The sequence below is a fragment of the Dendropsophus ebraccatus genome, chromosome 1, assembly GCF_027789765.1.
Source record: "Dendropsophus ebraccatus isolate aDenEbr1 chromosome 1, aDenEbr1.pat, whole genome shotgun sequence".
In the NCBI taxonomy this organism is placed as follows: domain Eukaryota; kingdom Metazoa; phylum Chordata; class Amphibia; order Anura; family Hylidae; genus Dendropsophus; species Dendropsophus ebraccatus.
In genome coordinates, this window is record NC_091454.1 from 25,809,045 (window position 1) to 25,828,204 (window position 19,160).

Sequence of the window (19,160 nt, forward strand, 5' to 3'; positions counted from 1 at the left end):
AGTAGGTATAGAACAGGGATGAGGCACCCGATGGGAATTGTAGTTTTGCAACAGCTGGAGGACAGCAGGTCCCCCATCCCTGTTACAGAAGATCTCAATTAATTCCACCTCAAAAATTTTTTGCCATACTTTTTGCATTATAGCTCGGAAACAAAGACCACCTGTCCACCACCACTACATGACTGCAACAATGGAAAGATTATGTAAACATTGCCTCAATGTGTACAGTGGCTCTTGACAGTGACTCCAGTGGACATCGAGTGGACAATAGGATACCCAACATGTCCAATCCATTGATCTAAAGGGGAATCCCCCCCCCCCCGAGGTATCTAACAGTGAACAATTTCCCTCCCTTATCGAAATGCTTATACATGCTTAGCCAAAAATCAAAGTAAAAAATTTTGATACTCATGGTAAAGTCGGGAAGCTCTTAGATGGTCAACCATTTGGCTGATGACCGTCCTGAGCTAGGATTCAATTTGTAACATTGAAGGTAAGACCCAAGAAATAAAGTAAAAAGCTACATACCTCCACTTGTACAAGCACCCAAGAGGTTCACAATGTTCTCATGGTGACCCAAGTGGCTGAGAATTTTAAGCTCTGACATCAACGCTTCCTTTTCATCTGTATGGGCACTGGCTAAATATATAGAAACGGAGGCTCAGTTTTCATGGCAGACTTTTTATATTGTACTATGTCTATTTGGACATCTCACACGGATCATGTTTATTGAGTCCTTATATATGAATGACATACTACAGAAAAAGAGCACACTCAACTGGAGCATTCGATATTCAATCCAATCCCAAGACTACAGTTTTGTATATTTCATGCGCTTTTACCAGCGGTCCCATAGGAGGTTACTTACGTTTTAACATTTTCACAGCAACTCTAAGGGCTGAGTCGTCTTTCCCCATCCCGAAGGCCGTCGCTTCCATCACCTTTCCGAATGCACCGGCTCCTATCGTCTTTCCTGTATACAAGAGGACACATTTTAACTTTCCTCCTCTTTTATGGCTGCACAGTTCACTTTTATGAAAACCACAGGAAATTAGCAGACAAGGCACAAAGTTGTGGACTTGCAATATTTTACTGTTGAGCGGGTGAAGGGAAAGCTAATGTAGATGTCTTACTGGACAGTGCCTAAACGTCTTGAAGGACAACGTTGTAGGTGGAAATCTATCAAGTAGATAGGATTTTATACGGTTATCTACAGGAACAGATATAGGCTACAGGAGGAGAAAGTAAAGGTGCATTCACACTATGCTGTCCGATACATGTATACTTCAGCAGCCTATCAAAATCGGATGCCGCTGTATCTGTGCATAGACTGGCAAGGGCCCAGTTTACTTCTATGGCCTGAACGTAGTCAGCTAGTGACTATGTTCAGGTTATCTCCTGCACTTACTTAGAGTTTTTACTCTGACTGTGGCTTGCTGAAAATTAGCTGACTACATTTGGACCATAGGAGTAAATTGGGTCCATGCCGGTGTGTGCACAGATACGTCAAGGCCTGATACTGGGAGGGTACTGACAAATCCATGCATTGGATGGCAGGATCGTAGTATGAACTCTGCCTAAGCGACATCGGATAGGCTTCTCATAGGTAACTCACTCTAGTTGAAGAAGACATAGGAAGGGTAACATGGAACACGTGGAAGCGGATGACACTGGTATGGTATATATTCACCTTGGGTAATATAATTTGCTCTTTTTAAATGTTTAAGTGTACGAATGACATAGGACTATCAGTTAGGACCTGTATATGCAGTATTATTTGCACATTGTCAGCACTATATTATATTAATATATAGGCATGGTATGGCGGTAAACACCTCATGGCAACACTAACTTTATTTACATGTGTATTTCTGTGGTTTAGGTGAATGCTCAATGGGTAACAGCATCAGAAATATTACTTTATAGCCTATGGGTAGGAGCTGCAAAATTCTGCACACTAAGCAAGCACCAATCTCTTTTCCAGTGAAAATATTTCTCAAGTCTTACAGTGCTAATTAGCTGCTGTATGTCCTGCAGGAAATGTTTTCTTTTCAGTCTGACACAGTGCTCGCTGCTGACATCTTTGTCTGCAACAGGAACTGTCCAGAGCAGGAAAGGTTTTTTATGGAGATTTGCTGCTGCTCTGGACAGTTCCTGTCTCAGACAGAGGTGGCAGCAGAGAGCGCTGTGTCAGACTGAAAGGAAAACACCACTTCCTGCAGGACATACAGCAGCTGGTAAGGATGGGAAAACTTAAGATTTTTAAATAGAAGTAAATTACAAATCTATATAACTTTTTGAAACCAGTTGATTTGAAAGAAAAAGATTTTCACTGAATAACCCCTTTAAACAGCTCAAACTATCGACTGCATATTAGACATGAAGATGTAAGGCTCATGGTTTTTGCCAGATCAGCCAATCATTGTAACCATGTTACACAGGGTGATATAGTCCTCTCCGGACGATGATAACCCATGTAATAAGACCCATACTGTTAAATCCAAGCAACCTAAAACAATATCAGACAATTTAATGGTTTGCTGTTTCCCAAACAACATTGCGAGACATTGGTTGTTTATGACGCTTATGATGCAGTGGGACCAATGTATCCCTATCATGACCCCTGGGTTCGTACCAAACTGCAGATTAGTTCTCGGGAACTCCCATCTCTCATTGTATGGCAGCTGTGTGGGGTCAATACATATGTACTGATTGCCTTCAGACACTTGGACCATCTGCCAGCGGATTTCATATTTTGGTTTCTGTAATACAAAGTAAGAAGAATGTGAAGATGAAGCTAAATGTAACATTTCAACGTACTTTAATTTCCACTTTTTAGTTTTAGTACCAAGAAGTAAAACATGACCTGATGACATGCCATGGTTGTATCATCTTTTAGGCTATGCTCAAACAACACACTTTTTCGGGGGGCCATCTTGATAATTACGGCCGCATATAGTGATCATGATGATAACGTTGTGTGAACGTAGCCCTAAAGTGGTCTTCACCTCTTCTTCCTTACTCTCTATAGAAGTCAGAGCTGTAGAGGGAGGCGGCCACAAGTAAAGGGAGCTAATGAGCTTACTATTGAATTCAATGAATTCATTGAATGAATTACTATTGAAATCAATGAATTGAATTCAATAACTATAGGCTGTATTCATTGCAGATGTTTTTGCCTATTTAGATAAAAACTGTTATCTAAAGGGAAATAATCACTGCGAAATTGCCCCTGCAGCTATAAATACTATATTGTACGCTATGTAGGTGCTACTATACACAGCTGTAATTGAGCCTCAGCTTAATTTCATTGAATTCTGAGAAAAACTTTCTTTGATTGTGATTGTTAAGCGGATTCTTCTGGATCAGAAATACATGGCTGTATTCTTCCAGAAACAGCGCCACATGTGTCCATTGGTTGTGGCTGGTATTGCAATTCAGATCCATTAAAGTGAACGGGGTTAAGTGAAAAGCTGTTATACAACACACAACCTGCAGACGCAGGGGCGTATCTAGAAACGGTTGGGCCCCATAGCAAACTTTTGATTGGGCCCCCCTCCTCTCCCCCATCCCACTGTATGTAATCTCCCTGTTTGATGGCCTTCCGTCCAGTAGATAGCATATGTTAGGCATCTTCCCTAGTATCCCCCCCCAGTAGATATTGCCCCCATGGTAGACATCTCCCCTAGTGTGCCCAATAGTAGGAATCGCGCCTACTGTCCCCTTGTATCCCCCACATACATAGTGTCTCCCAAAATAGACATCTCTCTTATTATCCTACCCTCACCTCACCCCACCCCAGTACTCCCTTGGTAGTATGATGACAGCTTACAGGGCCCATCCCTGCAATACACTAGGCCTCCTGAGCTGTCATCATACTCCCAAGGGAGATGCCCTGTGGTGGGCCCTGTAGCGGCCGCTATTGCTGCTTGACTGGTAGCTATGCCCCTGTTTGTTGGCCCTCCGTCCAGTTGATAGCATATGTTAGGCATCTCCCCTGGTATCCCCCCCCCAAGTAGATAGTACCCTCCCATGGTAAGCATCTACCCTAATAGATCTTGCCTAGTGTCCCTTGTGGTAGGCATCTCACCTCGTATTCCCCTGTACATAATGTCCCCAAAAGAGACATTTCCCCTATTATCCTACCCCACCAGTACATAGTGTCTCTCAACGTAGGCATTTCCCTTGGTAGTATGATGACAGCTCAGGAGGCCCAGTGTACTGCAGGGATGGGCCCCCTGATATGGTGGGCCCCATAGCGGCTGCTATGGCTGCTACCGTGGTAGTTACGCCTCTGTGCAGACGTATGTGACTTACACAAAACATTCTTTTTCCCTTTACGCTATGTGTTTCTGATTTTCGAGCACTGACGTTTTCCTTTGTTTCTGTTCCTAATTTTGTAACCAGTATTTTGATTTTTTTCTGTATCTGCAGAACAAAGACTTGGCTAAGATTTCACAAGAGCTATGACAGTATTCTTCCTGTTTGGTTTCTAACCACCACTTTATAACTGTATCATGCAATAGTGAAATAAAGTTAGCCGATACATCGAGATAACAGTTAACATCTCAATATTTTTTAAAAGTATAAGGGAATAGGTTCTGGACACTCCAGATACCACTGCTACCCAATGGTTTTCAGTGAGTTGGTTAGCTTGCCTGAACTCCATTGCAAACTGTGCAGTGGCTCCATCTTCAGGAGATGAACAGGCCTCCCCCAATCCTGAATACACATTGTTATTCAGAATCTATAGCTGCATGTCCTGTTCCATTCTACAGTATGTTTTAAAGCTGTACACAAATTTTTGAATTTATTCTTTTAAATAAAATATTTCTTTATAAAAAATATCAGACAGTCCAGGTATATGTAATTTTTTTTAAGAGATTGCAAATCGCTCATCTAAATGAATCGTAGAGCTTTGTTTGATCAGTGCTCCGCTCATCAAGCCTGCGCCTCTTCGCTCCCTGCCACTCCTCCCAAGATGCCGGGAAAAGCTGGATCCAATCCTTGGAAACTTCTCTCAGTTTCCCCGGATTGGACGCAGCTTTTCCCCAGCACCCAGGGTGGAGCGGCAGGGAGCGGAGCAGCACTAAAAGGCCGGTGGCTTGATGAGCGGATCGCTGATCAAACTAAGTGCTTTGCTTTGTTTAGCTTAGAAATACAATTGTTTCTCCCTATAACTGTACAACGTGATATAAGTGTATATTATCTAATCCAGCTATCCAAATTTAAGGGTAGCTTCACCCAGCGGAAATCTCGCTTCGAATTTTGCAGCGAAATCCGCTATAATTCAAGGTCCTGGCAGCTCCTTATGAATACATACTTTCAGACCGCTGTGAGTATGTAAATCATCCGCACCTTAACCGGCTGCCGCTGTATACATTACCTGTCTTCAATCTGACTTGCTGTACGGGGTCCCGGCTTCCTGCTCTTCCACCCAGCCAATCAGTACAATGCCCAGCTGCAGCCTGATTGGCTGGGGGGGGGGGAGCAGGAAGGCGGGACCCCATGCAGCAAGTCAGATTGAAGACAGGTAATGTATACAGCGGCAGCTGGTTAAGGGGGCGCGTCATTTACTTACTCGCAGCGGATGTTTCAGAACATTTCACAAGGAGCTGCCAGGTCTTTAGATCATAGCAGCGAGATTTCCATTGCTTATGGAAGGGTGGAGAGTGATGAGGCATCAAAACAGGACAACAAAGAGTTAATCTACAGTTAATCACTCTGTGTTTTGTCATCCTTTATTCTCTGCTCTCTGCTGCCGACTAACTCCCTCCTCCCTTCTCCCTCCTCCCCTCTCTATAGAACAGACAGGGTTGTGTCTGATGCAACAAGTCACAATTTCCTGATATTTTGCAGTGAATGGAAAAGAGGAAGGAGGGGGGGACCTGGGAAAAGTCTTTTTGAATGCAGATATTGGCATATTTGCCTAATAAACCCAATTACAAAGTTTCTTAAAATCGCCTGGACTATTGATTTCTGCAAAATAAATAAATAAATAAAAATACGACCGTGACTCTTTAAAGATCTTGGAAAAGTGAGAAGACCCAGACCAGTAAGAGGAGGTAGTGGCTACCGGCAACTATCAGCAGGTTCATATTCACTGCTGATAGTTTTCCTTTAATGGAAGTTTCCTAATAGGAGTATCTTTTAACCTGGTTATACCGTACCCCAAGGTTGTCATAATGCCTAAGGCTCTGTGCACACTGAGCAAAAGTGGCGGAATTCAGCGGCGGAGAATGCTGCCAGCCTCCCTGTCATAATGATCATTCATGTTCATTCTTCAGCACGGAGAGAGGAGGCGCGCGAGCCTCCTATAGACTGTCATTATGACAGGGAGGCTGGCAGCATTCCACCGCGGAGAATTCCGCCACTTTTGCTCCATGTGCACGGAGCCTTAAAAGCTGACCCTGGAATATTTTTAGGCTCCACAGCTTACCAGAAAAAAAAAGACATACCTGCTTGTATTTGTAAAAGAAGTACACCGACAGCAAAAGGAAGAAGACTCCTGCTCCCGTCACCCCTATCAACATAGAGCTGAATTGTTGGGGCTCTGCCCTGCTCTCCAGTGGACCTGGTAATGAGGGAAAAATGAGCAGAAAATATATATTGTCTATGACCTTATACAATAAATTGCATCATTACATCAAGCCTAAAACATATAACTCCTATATACTGATGAGGCCACCGGGACGTGATACTCTCCTTACTTGGAATATTCCATTTCCCCTTAATATGACAATGACACGTGTTTATATGCTTCATAATGTGCTTTACATAGTTGATGTTGAAGCTGATAGTTGAAGTTTTATTATGTATAATGTAGCAGGTCTTAGGGCCCTATTCCACCGGACGATTATCGTTCGCATAATCGTTAACGATTAACGATCTCAAACGACCGCTATTGCGAAAGACCTGAAAACGTTCATTCATTTCCATGGAACTATAATCGTTACTTATGATCGTATTTGCGATCTCTCTTTTTCGCTATTTCTTCGCTATTGCGTTCGTATCTACTGCGAACGACCGAACAACGTCTTATTTAATGAGAACGATTTGTGAACGTTTTTCGAATGAGCAACGATAAAAATAGGACCAGGTCTTATAAAGCGATCAACGATTTCTCGTTCGGTCGTTAATCGTTAACTGCATTTAATTTAACGATAATCTGAACAATAACTCTCCATCTATGAGGAGTTTTGCCAGTGCATGGGGGCATTTTTAGCAGGGATAACTGTCAGTCACTACTCGCTCTGCTACAGCATTCTGCAGCGCTACTGACACAGACAGCTTCCCCGTATGTAATTTCTGTTCTAATGCTACATGCATGCTCGAGTCGATCCGAACCCGAACTTTCGGTATTTGATTAGCGGTGGCTGCTGAAGTTGGATAAAGCCCTAAGGCTATGTGGAAACCATGGATATAGTCATTGGCTGTATCCATGTTTTCCAGACAATCTTAGAGCTTTATCCAAGTTCTGCAGCCACTGCTAATCAAATACCGAACGTTCGGGTTCAGATCGACTCGAACCCGAACCCGATTCGCTCATCTCTACTGTTTACCAATTCAGAGCATTTGATTCATAGATCGTATGATTGAATCTATAGAATCATTTTTCAACCTTCCGATGAAAGTGTATCTAATGATAATGTCAGTTATTGTAAATTTGATGGAAAGATGTGTGACTATAGGTAACTACTTACTGGGATAACTGGTGCTAGTAAATAATATCCTTTCAGATTTAGTCCCGGCGATGTTTGAAGCTGTACAAAAAACGGTGATGTTGCTGAGAATGTCACTTGGACTTATGACGCTTATCACCCGATCCTCCAGTTCATCCAAGGCCTCCTCGCCACTTAAAGGGACTTTATCTTCATCTGAGCAGCTACAAATATAAGAAAATCTTAGCTAAAGGATCTAAAGAAAGTGACCATATAGGCCACGACCACAAAACCTCTTTTTATACCCATTTGATGGCAATTTTTTTTTGTACATCCATCAGTTTGCGGCAAACGATTGTCCATTATGTCAAAATGGCCGTTATTTGTGAAATATTTAGGTGCAAAATGACGGCCGTCCAAAAAAAGACATTGTGTGGTTGTAGCTATAGGCCGGGTTCACACGCTGTATGGCGCTGGCCGTTCTGTGACCCTGTCGTGCCACAGAACGGCCGTGTCAGTAAACTTAATTTCTGTTGAATTGGGATGCGGGCGCATCAGTGTGTGCCACATCCCAATTCACCATAGCACACAATGGAAAGTGCAGCCGGAGCCACACTTTGCATTGTGTCAACTGACAGTTCTGTGTGTCCGCTTTCAATGAATAATGGCTGCAAAAAAACTGACATGTCATTTTTTTGTGCCGCCGCTAGGACTCCCGACCGGAGTGTCTACTAGGTGTAGACACTCCAGACGGGATTCCCTCCGACTTCTATGCAATGTATCTTTTCTATTAATCACGGCCGTTGGTGCAATTTGCAACAACGGCCGTGACTAATAGAAAAGATACGTTGTGTGAACTTAGCTGTATTCTCTATTATGCACACATGTCCAGGGGCATGTTTCTATCAAATAAGAAGACGTCAGAATGATAGGTAGCATATGGTCGGCAGGCAAAGGGGTCCCGATTGTGCTACTGTGACTACCGCTCCACTTATTGTCTATTGTTTTTGAAAATGAATAGACCAATGACTAAGAAGGTGAGTTCTGCAATATCCATTCAGGAGGCAATTTTGTCCCCGTTCTCAGGAGCAGTGGGGGTCACAGCAGTTGGATCCCCAATAATCTACTTGTTATACAATCTCCTGTTGATATAACTTAATGAGATGGGATTACCCCTTTCAGACCAGAACATGGCGCAATCTGGGCACTATGATTACTATCCGGCATTATGTGTACTATCTAACTATCTAGAGTTTTACCCTATGACATGTAAGGAAGGGGCAAAATAAAAAAATAAAAAACATACACTACAGTATACTAAGCTTACAGGGCAACTCCAAAAATCTTTCCAATCAACTGGTATCAAAAAGTGCAAAAGATTTGTAATTTACTTCTATTAAAAAAATCTCAAGTGCTTATCAGCTGCTGCATGTCATAGACATAGATATGTAGGACATACAGCAGCTGATAAGTACTGGAAGACTTGAGATTTTTTAATAGAAGTTAACTGCAAATCTCTGGCACTTTCTGATACCAGTTCATTCGAAAGAAAAAAAAAATTGCCCTTTAATACGAACTGCTACCTCCCTTTACTTTTATAACTTTTTTGGTTTTTATTGTATTCACGTAACATTTTCAAGATGTTTTTCAGTTCTTACCTTCTATTACTGCATTGATGCCATTGAATAGTTGGTAATGTGTACCCTTGTGAGACACAACGTATGACCTGGGTATCATTTACAGTATAAGAACTCATTTGTACCGTGGGGATACCTGAAATATACACATAACATAACAATCTCATTGAAAATATAACAGAGGGAAAACCATATGTGAGTATAGGTCTGATTTTATGTCACTTTAGGTTGTTACTTGCTGAATCCCAGTTGGCATCATTAAAGGTGTATTCCGCTCAAACATAACTTTTCATATTTTGGTGCCCATGGTGAGACTCATTCATTCCATACTTGTTATTATCTATTCAGTCTCCTTCCCCCAGTTCTGAGCTGCTGCTTTCTGTGTGTGCCTCCTAGTGAATCCTGCCGGGGAAAAGGGGGCAGGGCCTAATTTATGACCGACGTACTTGTACGCCGGTCTTCATAAATCCCCCCCAGTGAGTTCATCAGCAACTTGATAAGTATGGAAGGAAATGTTAGTGCCTCCATTGGCAGCAACATATCAAAAGTTATGTTTGAGTGGAATACCCCTTTAAATATAAAATAAATATTGCTTAAAGCTATGAAGAACTTACTGTATAACTTTATTTCAAAAGAAAGGAAAGCACTGGTTCCGGAATTATTTACAAAGAGAGTGTACGTCCCATTCTCATTTTCATTGAGACGTTTCAAAGTCAGGATGCTCTTGCGCCTACATAAAAAAAAAAACTAAAATAAAAACATATAATCGCATCTGATTATATCCTGTATAATGTCACCTTGGAATTTTGTACAAGAACACAGCCTTCACAGCAGCATGTGGTACCTCATATTGTGACTAGAGCGTGGTGCGTCTAGTTATTTCAAAACAGCAGACGTTATTTGTGGACTAACAGTGGTCTAAAAATAGCGTCTGTCAAACGGCCAAAAAAAAACAAAACGGTGTGGGATCAGGGTCTAAGAGTGTTTTTAAGTTCTTTGGAGATATTGTTTTTAACTAACTTTTATATGGCACTGGAGAGACATGTAGGGCATATGGCTACTGTTGAATCTGATGCACTGGTGATGAGATGAGACTCAGCTGCCTGCTGGTATAAAGTAGTCACTTACAGTGGTTAAGCAGCACTGCAGACTTCCTACATAAAATCCTTATCTCTCCCTGCCTGTTTAGTTCTGTCCCCTGCCGTTGCTGCTGAATCTGATGCACTGGTGATAAGACAATGAGATGAGACTCAGCTGCCTGCTGGTATAAAGTATTCTCTTACAGTGGTTGAGCAACACTGCAGAGTTACTGCATAAAATCCTTATCTCTCCCTGCCTGTTTAGTTCTGTCCCTTGCTGTTGCTGCTGAATCTGATGCACTGGTGATAAGACAATGAGATGAGACTCAGCTGCCTGCTGGTATAAAGTATTCTCTTACAGTGGTTGAGCAACACTGTAGAGTTACTGCATAAAATCCTTATCTCTCCCTGCCTGTTTAGTTCTGTCCCTTGCTCTTGCTGCTGAGTCTGATGCACTGGTGATGAGACAATGAGATGAGACTCAGCTGCCTGCTGGTATAAAGTAGTCACTTACACTGGTTGAGCAGCACTGCAGACGTACTGCATAAAATCTTTATCTCTCCCTGCCTGTTTAGTTCTGTCCCTTGCTGTTTGCTGCTGAAACTGATGCACTGGTGATGAGACTCAGCTTCCTGCTGGTATAAAGTAGTCACTTAGAGCGATTGAGCAGCACTACAGACCTACTGCATAGAATCCTTATCTCTCCCTGCCTGTTTAGTTCTGTCCCTTGCTGTTGCTGCTGAATCTGATGCACTGGTGATGAGACATTGAGATGAGACTCAGCTGCTTGCTGGTGTAAAGTAGTCACTTACAGTGATTGAGCAGCACTGCAGACTTACTGCATAGAATCCTTATCTCTCCCTGCCTGTTTAGTTCTGTCCCTTGCTGTTGCTGCTGAATCTGATGCACTTGTGATGAGACAATGAGATGACACTCAGCTGCCTGCTGATATAAAGTAGTCACTTACACTGGTTGAGCAGCACTGCAGACTTACTGCATAGAATCCTTATCTCTCCCTGCCTGTTTAGTTCTGTCCCTTGCCGTTGCTGCTGAATCTGATGCACTGGTGATGAGACATTGAGATGAGACTCAGCTGCTTGCTGGTGTAAAGTAGTCACTTACAGTGATTGAGCAGCACTGCAGGCTTACTGCATAGAATCCTTATCTCTCCCTGCCTGTTCAGTTCTGTCCCTTGCCGTTTGCTGATCAGATGCTAAATGAGGAGATCTAGATACCTGCTGCTGGTGTAAAGTAGTCAGTTGTACTGCACCCTCTGATGCTGTGCACACCGTAATCTTCCAAGCTGAAAATGGCCATTGCCAAGATGGCCTCCAGCTTGTATACAACCTGTGACATCACCTCCCTATGTGCCCCCTAATTGACTAAATTGCATCAAATAGAGCATGCCACGTACTATGCAACAAGGATGATATTCCTGTACATGATCCACCCACTGTCTGTACGTAAAAAATCAGTGATACGGAAAACTTGTTATACTTGTCAACTCTCGGGGAACTTCTGCTCAACATTAGGCAAGTATGATATAACTATCCTGTCCGGATTTACTGTACATTAAAGTCAAACCTGTAGGGTCCCGTCTCCTCCCATTTTGATAGAGAACGGACATTCTTTATATTGCCGGTATTGTTGTGTAACCATATCCAGGACAGGTCGATTGGGTAAGCTGTTATATCCACCGGCAGATCCACATCATCACCCCTGAATAAGGACAGGCTTCTGCTCTGCGACGTTGAAACATCCACAAAGGATTTTTCTGGGAAATAAAACAATGCAGTTGTTTTTAATCACTACTTGAATCCCAAGAATTGGATAACTTCATTTAAAGGGGTTATCCAGGCCTCCAAAACATGGCCACTTTCTTTTAGAAACAGCACCACGCTTGTCCTTAGTTTGAGTGTACTTTTGTAGCTGAATTCTATTGACATGAATAGAGGTAAATTTTAATACCACACACAAATCCTTGAAATCCCCTTTAAAGGAGTAGTTCACAAAAAAAAACGTTTTCTTTCAAATCAACTAGTGCCAGAGATTTGTAATTTACTTCTATTAAAAAAAATCTCATCTTCCAGTACTTATCTGCTGCTGTATGTCCTGCAGGAAGTTGTATTCTTTCAAGTCTATAAAGCAGTAAATGTTTTTTTTTGTTTTTTTTTTGGGGGGGGGGGGGGTGCTACTGCTCTGGACAGTTCCTGACATGGACAGAGGTGGCAGCAGAGAGCACTGTTTCAGACTGGAAAGAATACACCCCTTCCTGCAGGACATACAGCAGCTGATAAGCACTTGAAGACTTGTGATTTTGTAATAGAAGTAAATTAAAAATCTCTGGCACTTGCCAGAACTAGTTGATTTGAAAGAAAAAAACTGTGTGTGAACTACCCCCTTTAACTCTATTATGTGTGCTTTTATTATTTAGCTATTGTCTCACTATGCAGGTGAAAAGACCCATAAAGTCCCCATATGTAGGGACAGGGTAAAGCTGTACATGACTTATTGTGTGGCCAACTGAATTCAAGGAGTCTAAGGTCTCTATGGCTTTTTAGTTTGTAAACTTGTTTTATTAGTAAATTTTCAGGCTACGATCATACACTTTTCTCGCCTGTTTGTTGGGTCATAAAACATCTGTTTTACAGGATAAAACAATGGCCTTTGAACTTTTTAGTAAAAAATGCCCTTTGTAAATAAACACTTTGGGTGAAAGTTATCAAACATGGTGTAAAGTGAAACTGGCTCAGTTGCCCCTAGCAACCAATCACATTCCATCTTTCATTTATCAAAGAGCCTGTGAGGAATGAAAGGTGGAATCTGATTGGTTGCTAGGGGCAACTGGGCCAGTTTCACTTTACACCATGTTTGACAAATCTCCCCCTTTAACTTTACAGCAATGAATTAAGCGACGTATCTGGTATTCTGCCTATTTACGCCAAAAAACAGCCACTTTTCCAGCCATTGTTCAGCTGGATTTTGGGCAGTAAATGGCTCAAATATGTACCAGGTTAAAATGGCCTTTTTTTTGAATTATAGCTTTTTCTGTAGACCTAAAAATAATAATATGTTAGGGGTAAAAAAGGCCCTGAAAAAATCCGGAAATGCTTTAAAATGTCTGAAGATTTAAAGGGGTAGTGCGGCGCTAAACAATTATTCACAAAATAACACACATTACAAAGTTATACAACTTTGTAATGTATGTTATGTAAGTTACGGCCTCCCGAAGACGACGTCATTGTCCCAAGATGGCGGACGGGGGTCGACACGAGATGTGGTGAGTATAATGCACCACACTTCCGGGTCTAGCGTGGGTGGGGGGGAACATGGGGAAGGGGGCCATTCACTTACATAACACACATTACAAAGTTGTATAACTTTGTAATGTGTGTTATTTTGTGAATAATTGTTTAATGCCGCACTCCCCCTTTAAGCTGAAGATTCCTAAACATGATTCTAGGCTACATTCATATGCCGCTTAATTCATTGCTGATAAGTTAAACAATTTTTCACACCTGCTGCAATGGGTCCCCTATGTGAGAGTACTCCTATCGCAGTCATTGGTATCCATGGTACTCTTGTACAATGGTATACGTATATCCTGACACTTATATAGGCTTAGCCTTAGTCCCATTACCTATGACTCGGAGGTTTGCTGAGGTCCTGTTGAATCCCCCTTGGGTTCTGGCAATGCAGGTGTAGTTCCCACTGTCTTCAAATGTCACATTCCGAATAGTGAGGATGGAAGTTGTAGTCCAGACCTTACTTTTATATTCGGGGACTGGAGCACCCGTTGCGATCTTCTACAGAATGATATTACAGCAATGTTACTCACAATCAACATATTTGTCTGTGTTCTCTGCCCTCCCCCACTTTCTTTATTGGCCCCTATAATCTTCTCACAGAATAAAGGAAGTCTATGAGCTGTAATGGGGATAATACACAATGTACAGTGCTTCTGTGTATAGACATGTGAAAGACTCGTTTTTTACTTTTTGGCTGAATTACAAGTCCCGTAACTCTGCATAGTGTCTAAAAATCCCCATAATGTAAAAATAGTAGAATACTGTAACGTTGCATGGTGGGTACTTACATTTTTTGCATTGTCTTTCCATTCAATTGAAGACTGTACGTTACTCTTTGCAATGCAGGTACACGTGAACTCTTCACCTTGAATTCTCATATATTCATAGGATGCCAGAGAAACTGAAGGAATCAGGTCCACTAAACCGAAAGAAAAAAAAGGGAATAAATTAATAGTCCTTTGAATTAAAAGAGCATTAAACAATTGTCCAACAATTTTTTTTTCTTTCAGATCAACTGGTTTTAAAAAGTTATATAGATTTGTAATTTATTTCTAATTAAAAAATCTTCCCATACTTATCAGCTGCTGTATGTCCTGCAGGAAGTGTTGTTTTATTTCCAGTCTGACACAGTGTTCTCTGCTGCCACCTCTGGCCAAGACAGGAAGTGTCCAGAGCAGGGTGCGGCTGTTTGGTTTATAACCTGGCTGGTTATGGAAAGGGGGGGATCCTATGTAGCCGGTACAGGGGGTGGGGCTTACTGGCACCAGGGGGCAGGTCTTACCGGGACTGCTAGCAAGGAAGCAACAGGTAACCCCCAGCCCCTACCATCACCCCCCCCCTAATGGAGAGCTCACTGCATCTGCCCCAGCAAGGAAGGGGGCACTTAACCCCCTTCCTTGCTGGTGCAGGTGCACTGCCAGAACAGTCTGGTTCCCAGAGGCTTAAGCTTTACTTCTGTGCAGTGATTTCAAATTTCCTGCTCAGAAGCAGACTGCTTTCTGCTTCTGGGTGGGAAACCCCGTAGGGCAGGGAATCCCGGCTTAATGAGGGGATTCCCTGCTCCTGTACTGTAAGGAGGGGTGCGCTATGCACTCCTCCTTACTGTGAAGCCCCAGAGGGTTAGTAGTGATGTTACTGCATCAGTACATAACCCCTTACACTCCGTTGACCAGGTGCACTGCACCCGACCCACGAAGCATGCCGGCTCCACATTAGATGGTGAAATACACCACCTCTAGTGTGGAGTCAGTCAGCGACCCATGTGTGACTATTTTAGTTGCATAAGCTAAAGTAGGTATGATTTGTGTATGTGCCAGAAAAGTCACAAAGTTTTGCACAGCTATGCGGTTGCGCAAAATTTTGTGACTTTTCAACTAAAAAAAAGTGGCGTGTATTTTTAATAAATCTCCCCCATAGTGGATATTTGTATGTGACTTCACTCTTAGGTTGCCAGTGCCAGTTTGTGCAGTGCATCCAAAAATTATATGGAAAGCCACCCTAGAGACAGATGACTTATTCCACACAGAACACACCTCAGAAATAGACATAGATTGGCCATGTGCTGATCAGGGTAAGGCTATGTTCACACAATGTATTTTTTAAATTAATCATGCAATTTGCAACAACGGCCGTGATTATTACAAAAAATACTTTCAATGGAAAATTAATGGGATCCCAGACGGAGTGTATACACATAGGGGGAGATTTATCGAACTGCTGGCCACTTACCATTGTGTTCAATGGTGAATTGGGATGCGGACACACACGGATGTGCCCGCATCCCAATTCCCCAGAAATAAAGATCATCCGGCCGGATGGGAGAACGGCTGGTGTCTTACGTAGTGTGAACCCAGCCCACATCTACATCCAAAACCACAACAAAATATATGGTTAAAAGAATTATAATATAAAAGGCTACACAAAGAACTTACAACACATAATTCCTCACTTCTGTGGCTATCCAGGAATGGGTATATGTTAAGAAGTGTGCTCATGATTTACCGTGTTTACTTTAGTGCTATATCGATTTTTGAAGTAATTGGTTCCCTTTAAAGGGGTTTCCAGGAATTAAAAAAAATAAAATAAATTAGCTGCTTCTAGAACAGTGCCACTCTTGTCCTCAGTCTGTGTGTGGTATTGCAGCTCAATTCTACTGAAGTAAATGGAGCCGAGTTGTAATACCACAACATACCATTTTTATTTCCTTACCTTTGTACATCTTAATCTTTACATCACGGGTCCTTATGTTTTCGCCGTTCACTCTGGCATTACACCGGAAAATTTTCTCATTAATTTCCATCGGCGCCTCCTGGATTGTAAAACCTTTCTTAGCATCAAATGATGTGTTTAGTTTTTTCCCCAGATTATCTGGTTGCTCAAGGAAAACTGCAGAGTCTGGGATTGTAGGATCTGTTAGCAGGCATGGAACTACGACATCTTGGCCTTCATAACCCCGGACATAGACATTTAGAAGGTTCCAGTAGTTCGACGCCTCTGTAAAAGGAAGCAAGAGAAGTCACAGTGATAAATGATATATAGCGAGTGTACAGCCCCTGACTGATCAGTAGACACCTGCTGCCGCTCGCTTCTCTCCCCTCTCTATGTCTTAAACCTGGAGGGTTCCATAAACTTACATTATCCAGGTCATGTGACACAGAGTTCAGAGAGAACACAATAAAAGCACTATTCCGGAGACTGAAGAATTTTTTTTTTTTTTTTTGCTAACACATTGCTTTAATAGAGTTATAAAGTTATATATATATATATATATATATATATATATATATATATATATATATATACAGTGGTACCTTGGTTTAAGAGTAACTTGGATTAACAGCGTTTTGCAAGAAGAGCTCACAGTTTTTCAAAATTGTAACTTAGCTGAAGAGCATTGTTTTGGTTAAAGAGCTCCCTGTACTGGGTGGGAGGGGGAGTGGGGGAGGGGCATGGTCTGCATAGTGGGGTCTACAGCACTGTACTCTGACCCAGGAAGTCTCCCTCTCCTTCCAAATCATAGCAGATCCACTTCAGGCTGGGGCTTACATCAGGGGACAGGACTGTGGAGGTAATCTCTCCATAGCTGTAACCCCTAATTGATCTGCGGGCACAGCTGCTGGTGCCTGCAAATCAATTGTGAATAAAGAACGTTCCTGCAGCCGATACGGAGTGCAGCCCGACGGCCGGATGTTAAACGGTGTGTGAACATAGCCTTACTTAGAGAAAATGGTCTTTTCTTGTCCTAGCTTAGGCTATTTTCACACACCGTTTAACAGCCGGCCGTTGGGCTGCACTCAGTCCGTTCCTGCAGCCGATACCTCCGTATTGGCTGCAAGAACATTCTTTATTCATAATCAATTAGCCATTCACTCCGATGCAATGTGCAACCGCGCTGCAGTGTGAACATCTGATGTTTCCGGCCGCTGTTCAGTGAACAGCGTCCGGAAATAATGGACAAGCACATTATTCTAATGCCCGTTCTTAAGATCGGGCGTTAGAATAACGATGTGACTTCAATGCAATGCCGCCCCTGCAGTAAAGAACGGACGCTGAGGCAATTGCAATCAGCATCCGTTCTTTACTAAAAAATATCGTTGTGTGAACATAGCCTTACTTTGATCTTTAAAGGGGTACTCCAGCGGGGTGGGGGGCATTTTTTTGCTGGGACCGGGGAGGAGGTGGCTGAGGGAAACGACATCCACTCACCTCCCCGGTTCCAGCGGCGGGTCCCGCATCGCGGCGCTTCGGTCTCCGGCCACTACCTGGTGTCTGACGCGGGCCCGAGACGATACATCTCAGGTCCGCTCAGCCAGTCAGTGACAGAGGCTCTGAACGGACTTGAAACGTATCCCGCCTCTGTCACTGACTGGCTGAGCGAACCTCAGACGTCACGTCTCGGGCCCGCGTCAGACACCAGGAAGCGGCCGTGAACTGGGGACCGGAGTGCTGCGATGCGGGACCCGCCGCTGGAACTGGGGAGGTGAGTGAACGTCGTTTCCCTCAGCCACCGACTCCCCGGTCCCAGGAAAAAATGCCCCCCCCCCCGCCGGAGTACACCTTAAGGCTATGTTCACACTACGTAAGATTCCGGCCGTAGTTCGTACGCAGCCATACATGTGCGGCTGAAAGTACGGCCGTGGGAAAAATAGACATGCAGTCGGATTGCGAACATGCGGGCAAACCGCGAACATACGCCCGTAGTAGAGTTATGCTTCCCTAGCTTGTTTCGAAGCGATCTGAAACAGGTCATTTACTTGGAAATCTTCGCCCAGCCCAATAAAACTCACAGAACCTTTTGGATCAAAAAATCACGTTCAATTTGGCTGAAATAAGTACTTCGTACGGGGCCGCATGGAAATCCACGGCCGTGAGTGCGAACATTTCCGTCCTCAAACAATGGTCTTGTTCATTTTTCACGGCGCCGTATACGATCCGGCCGTAAGCTCATACGTAGTGTGCATTGTGCGGGCGTATATCGTATACTTTCAAGCGAACGCATCAACCTCAAAACTACGTGCGTATATTCGCGGTTCGCACTACGGACGGAAAGATACGTAGTGTGAACATAGCCTTAAGATTGAATTTGCTTTGATCTGCCCTGTAAACTGCCTTTTATGTACTTTCTTATACTTGTTTGTATACTTTCTCTGTCTTTCCCTACTGTTTAACCCTTTTGTATTGTTTACTTCTAAAAATCAATAAAAACTATTGAAAAATAAAATATCTTTCTTGGGCAGATTCCCTTGTACTTAAACCTTCATGCTGCCCAAAACACAGCATAATACAACTGGTTAAAAGTTACTCACATATTTCAACACATACAGGGATAACAATAATGACACTTCAGAAAATTATTATTTTTTGTACAAATATCAAACATAATTAACCCCTTTAAGACAGCAATTAATGCAATGTTCCTCCCCCCCTTCTAAGAGCCATAGCACTTTTATTTTTCCACCTACAGGGCTGGGGTGT

General features: G+C 42.8%; 1 protein-coding gene across 1 annotated transcript in view; it reads right to left on the reverse strand.

Annotated features, from left to right (window-relative positions):
- The window catches only part of CSF1R (colony stimulating factor 1 receptor), a 39,359-nt gene that overhangs the window by 10,839 nt on the left and 9,360 nt on the right, over positions 1–19,160 (reverse strand). Inside the window, exons 3-13 of the mRNA XM_069969129.1 lie at positions 16,395–16,679; positions 14,474–14,604; positions 14,018–14,183; positions 11,962–12,151; positions 9,913–10,028; positions 9,320–9,434; positions 7,704–7,885; positions 6,459–6,574; positions 2,636–2,762; positions 869–973; positions 529–639 (exon numbers count right to left, since the gene is read on the reverse strand). Of these exons, the coding sequence (XP_069825230.1) occupies positions 529–639; positions 869–973; positions 2,636–2,762; positions 6,459–6,574; positions 7,704–7,885; positions 9,320–9,434; positions 9,913–10,028; positions 11,962–12,151; positions 14,018–14,183; positions 14,474–14,604; positions 16,395–16,679 (1,644 nt within the window). The remainder of the gene's footprint in view (positions 1–528; positions 640–868; positions 974–2,635; positions 2,763–6,458; positions 6,575–7,703; positions 7,886–9,319; positions 9,435–9,912; positions 10,029–11,961; positions 12,152–14,017; positions 14,184–14,473; positions 14,605–16,394; positions 16,680–19,160) is intronic.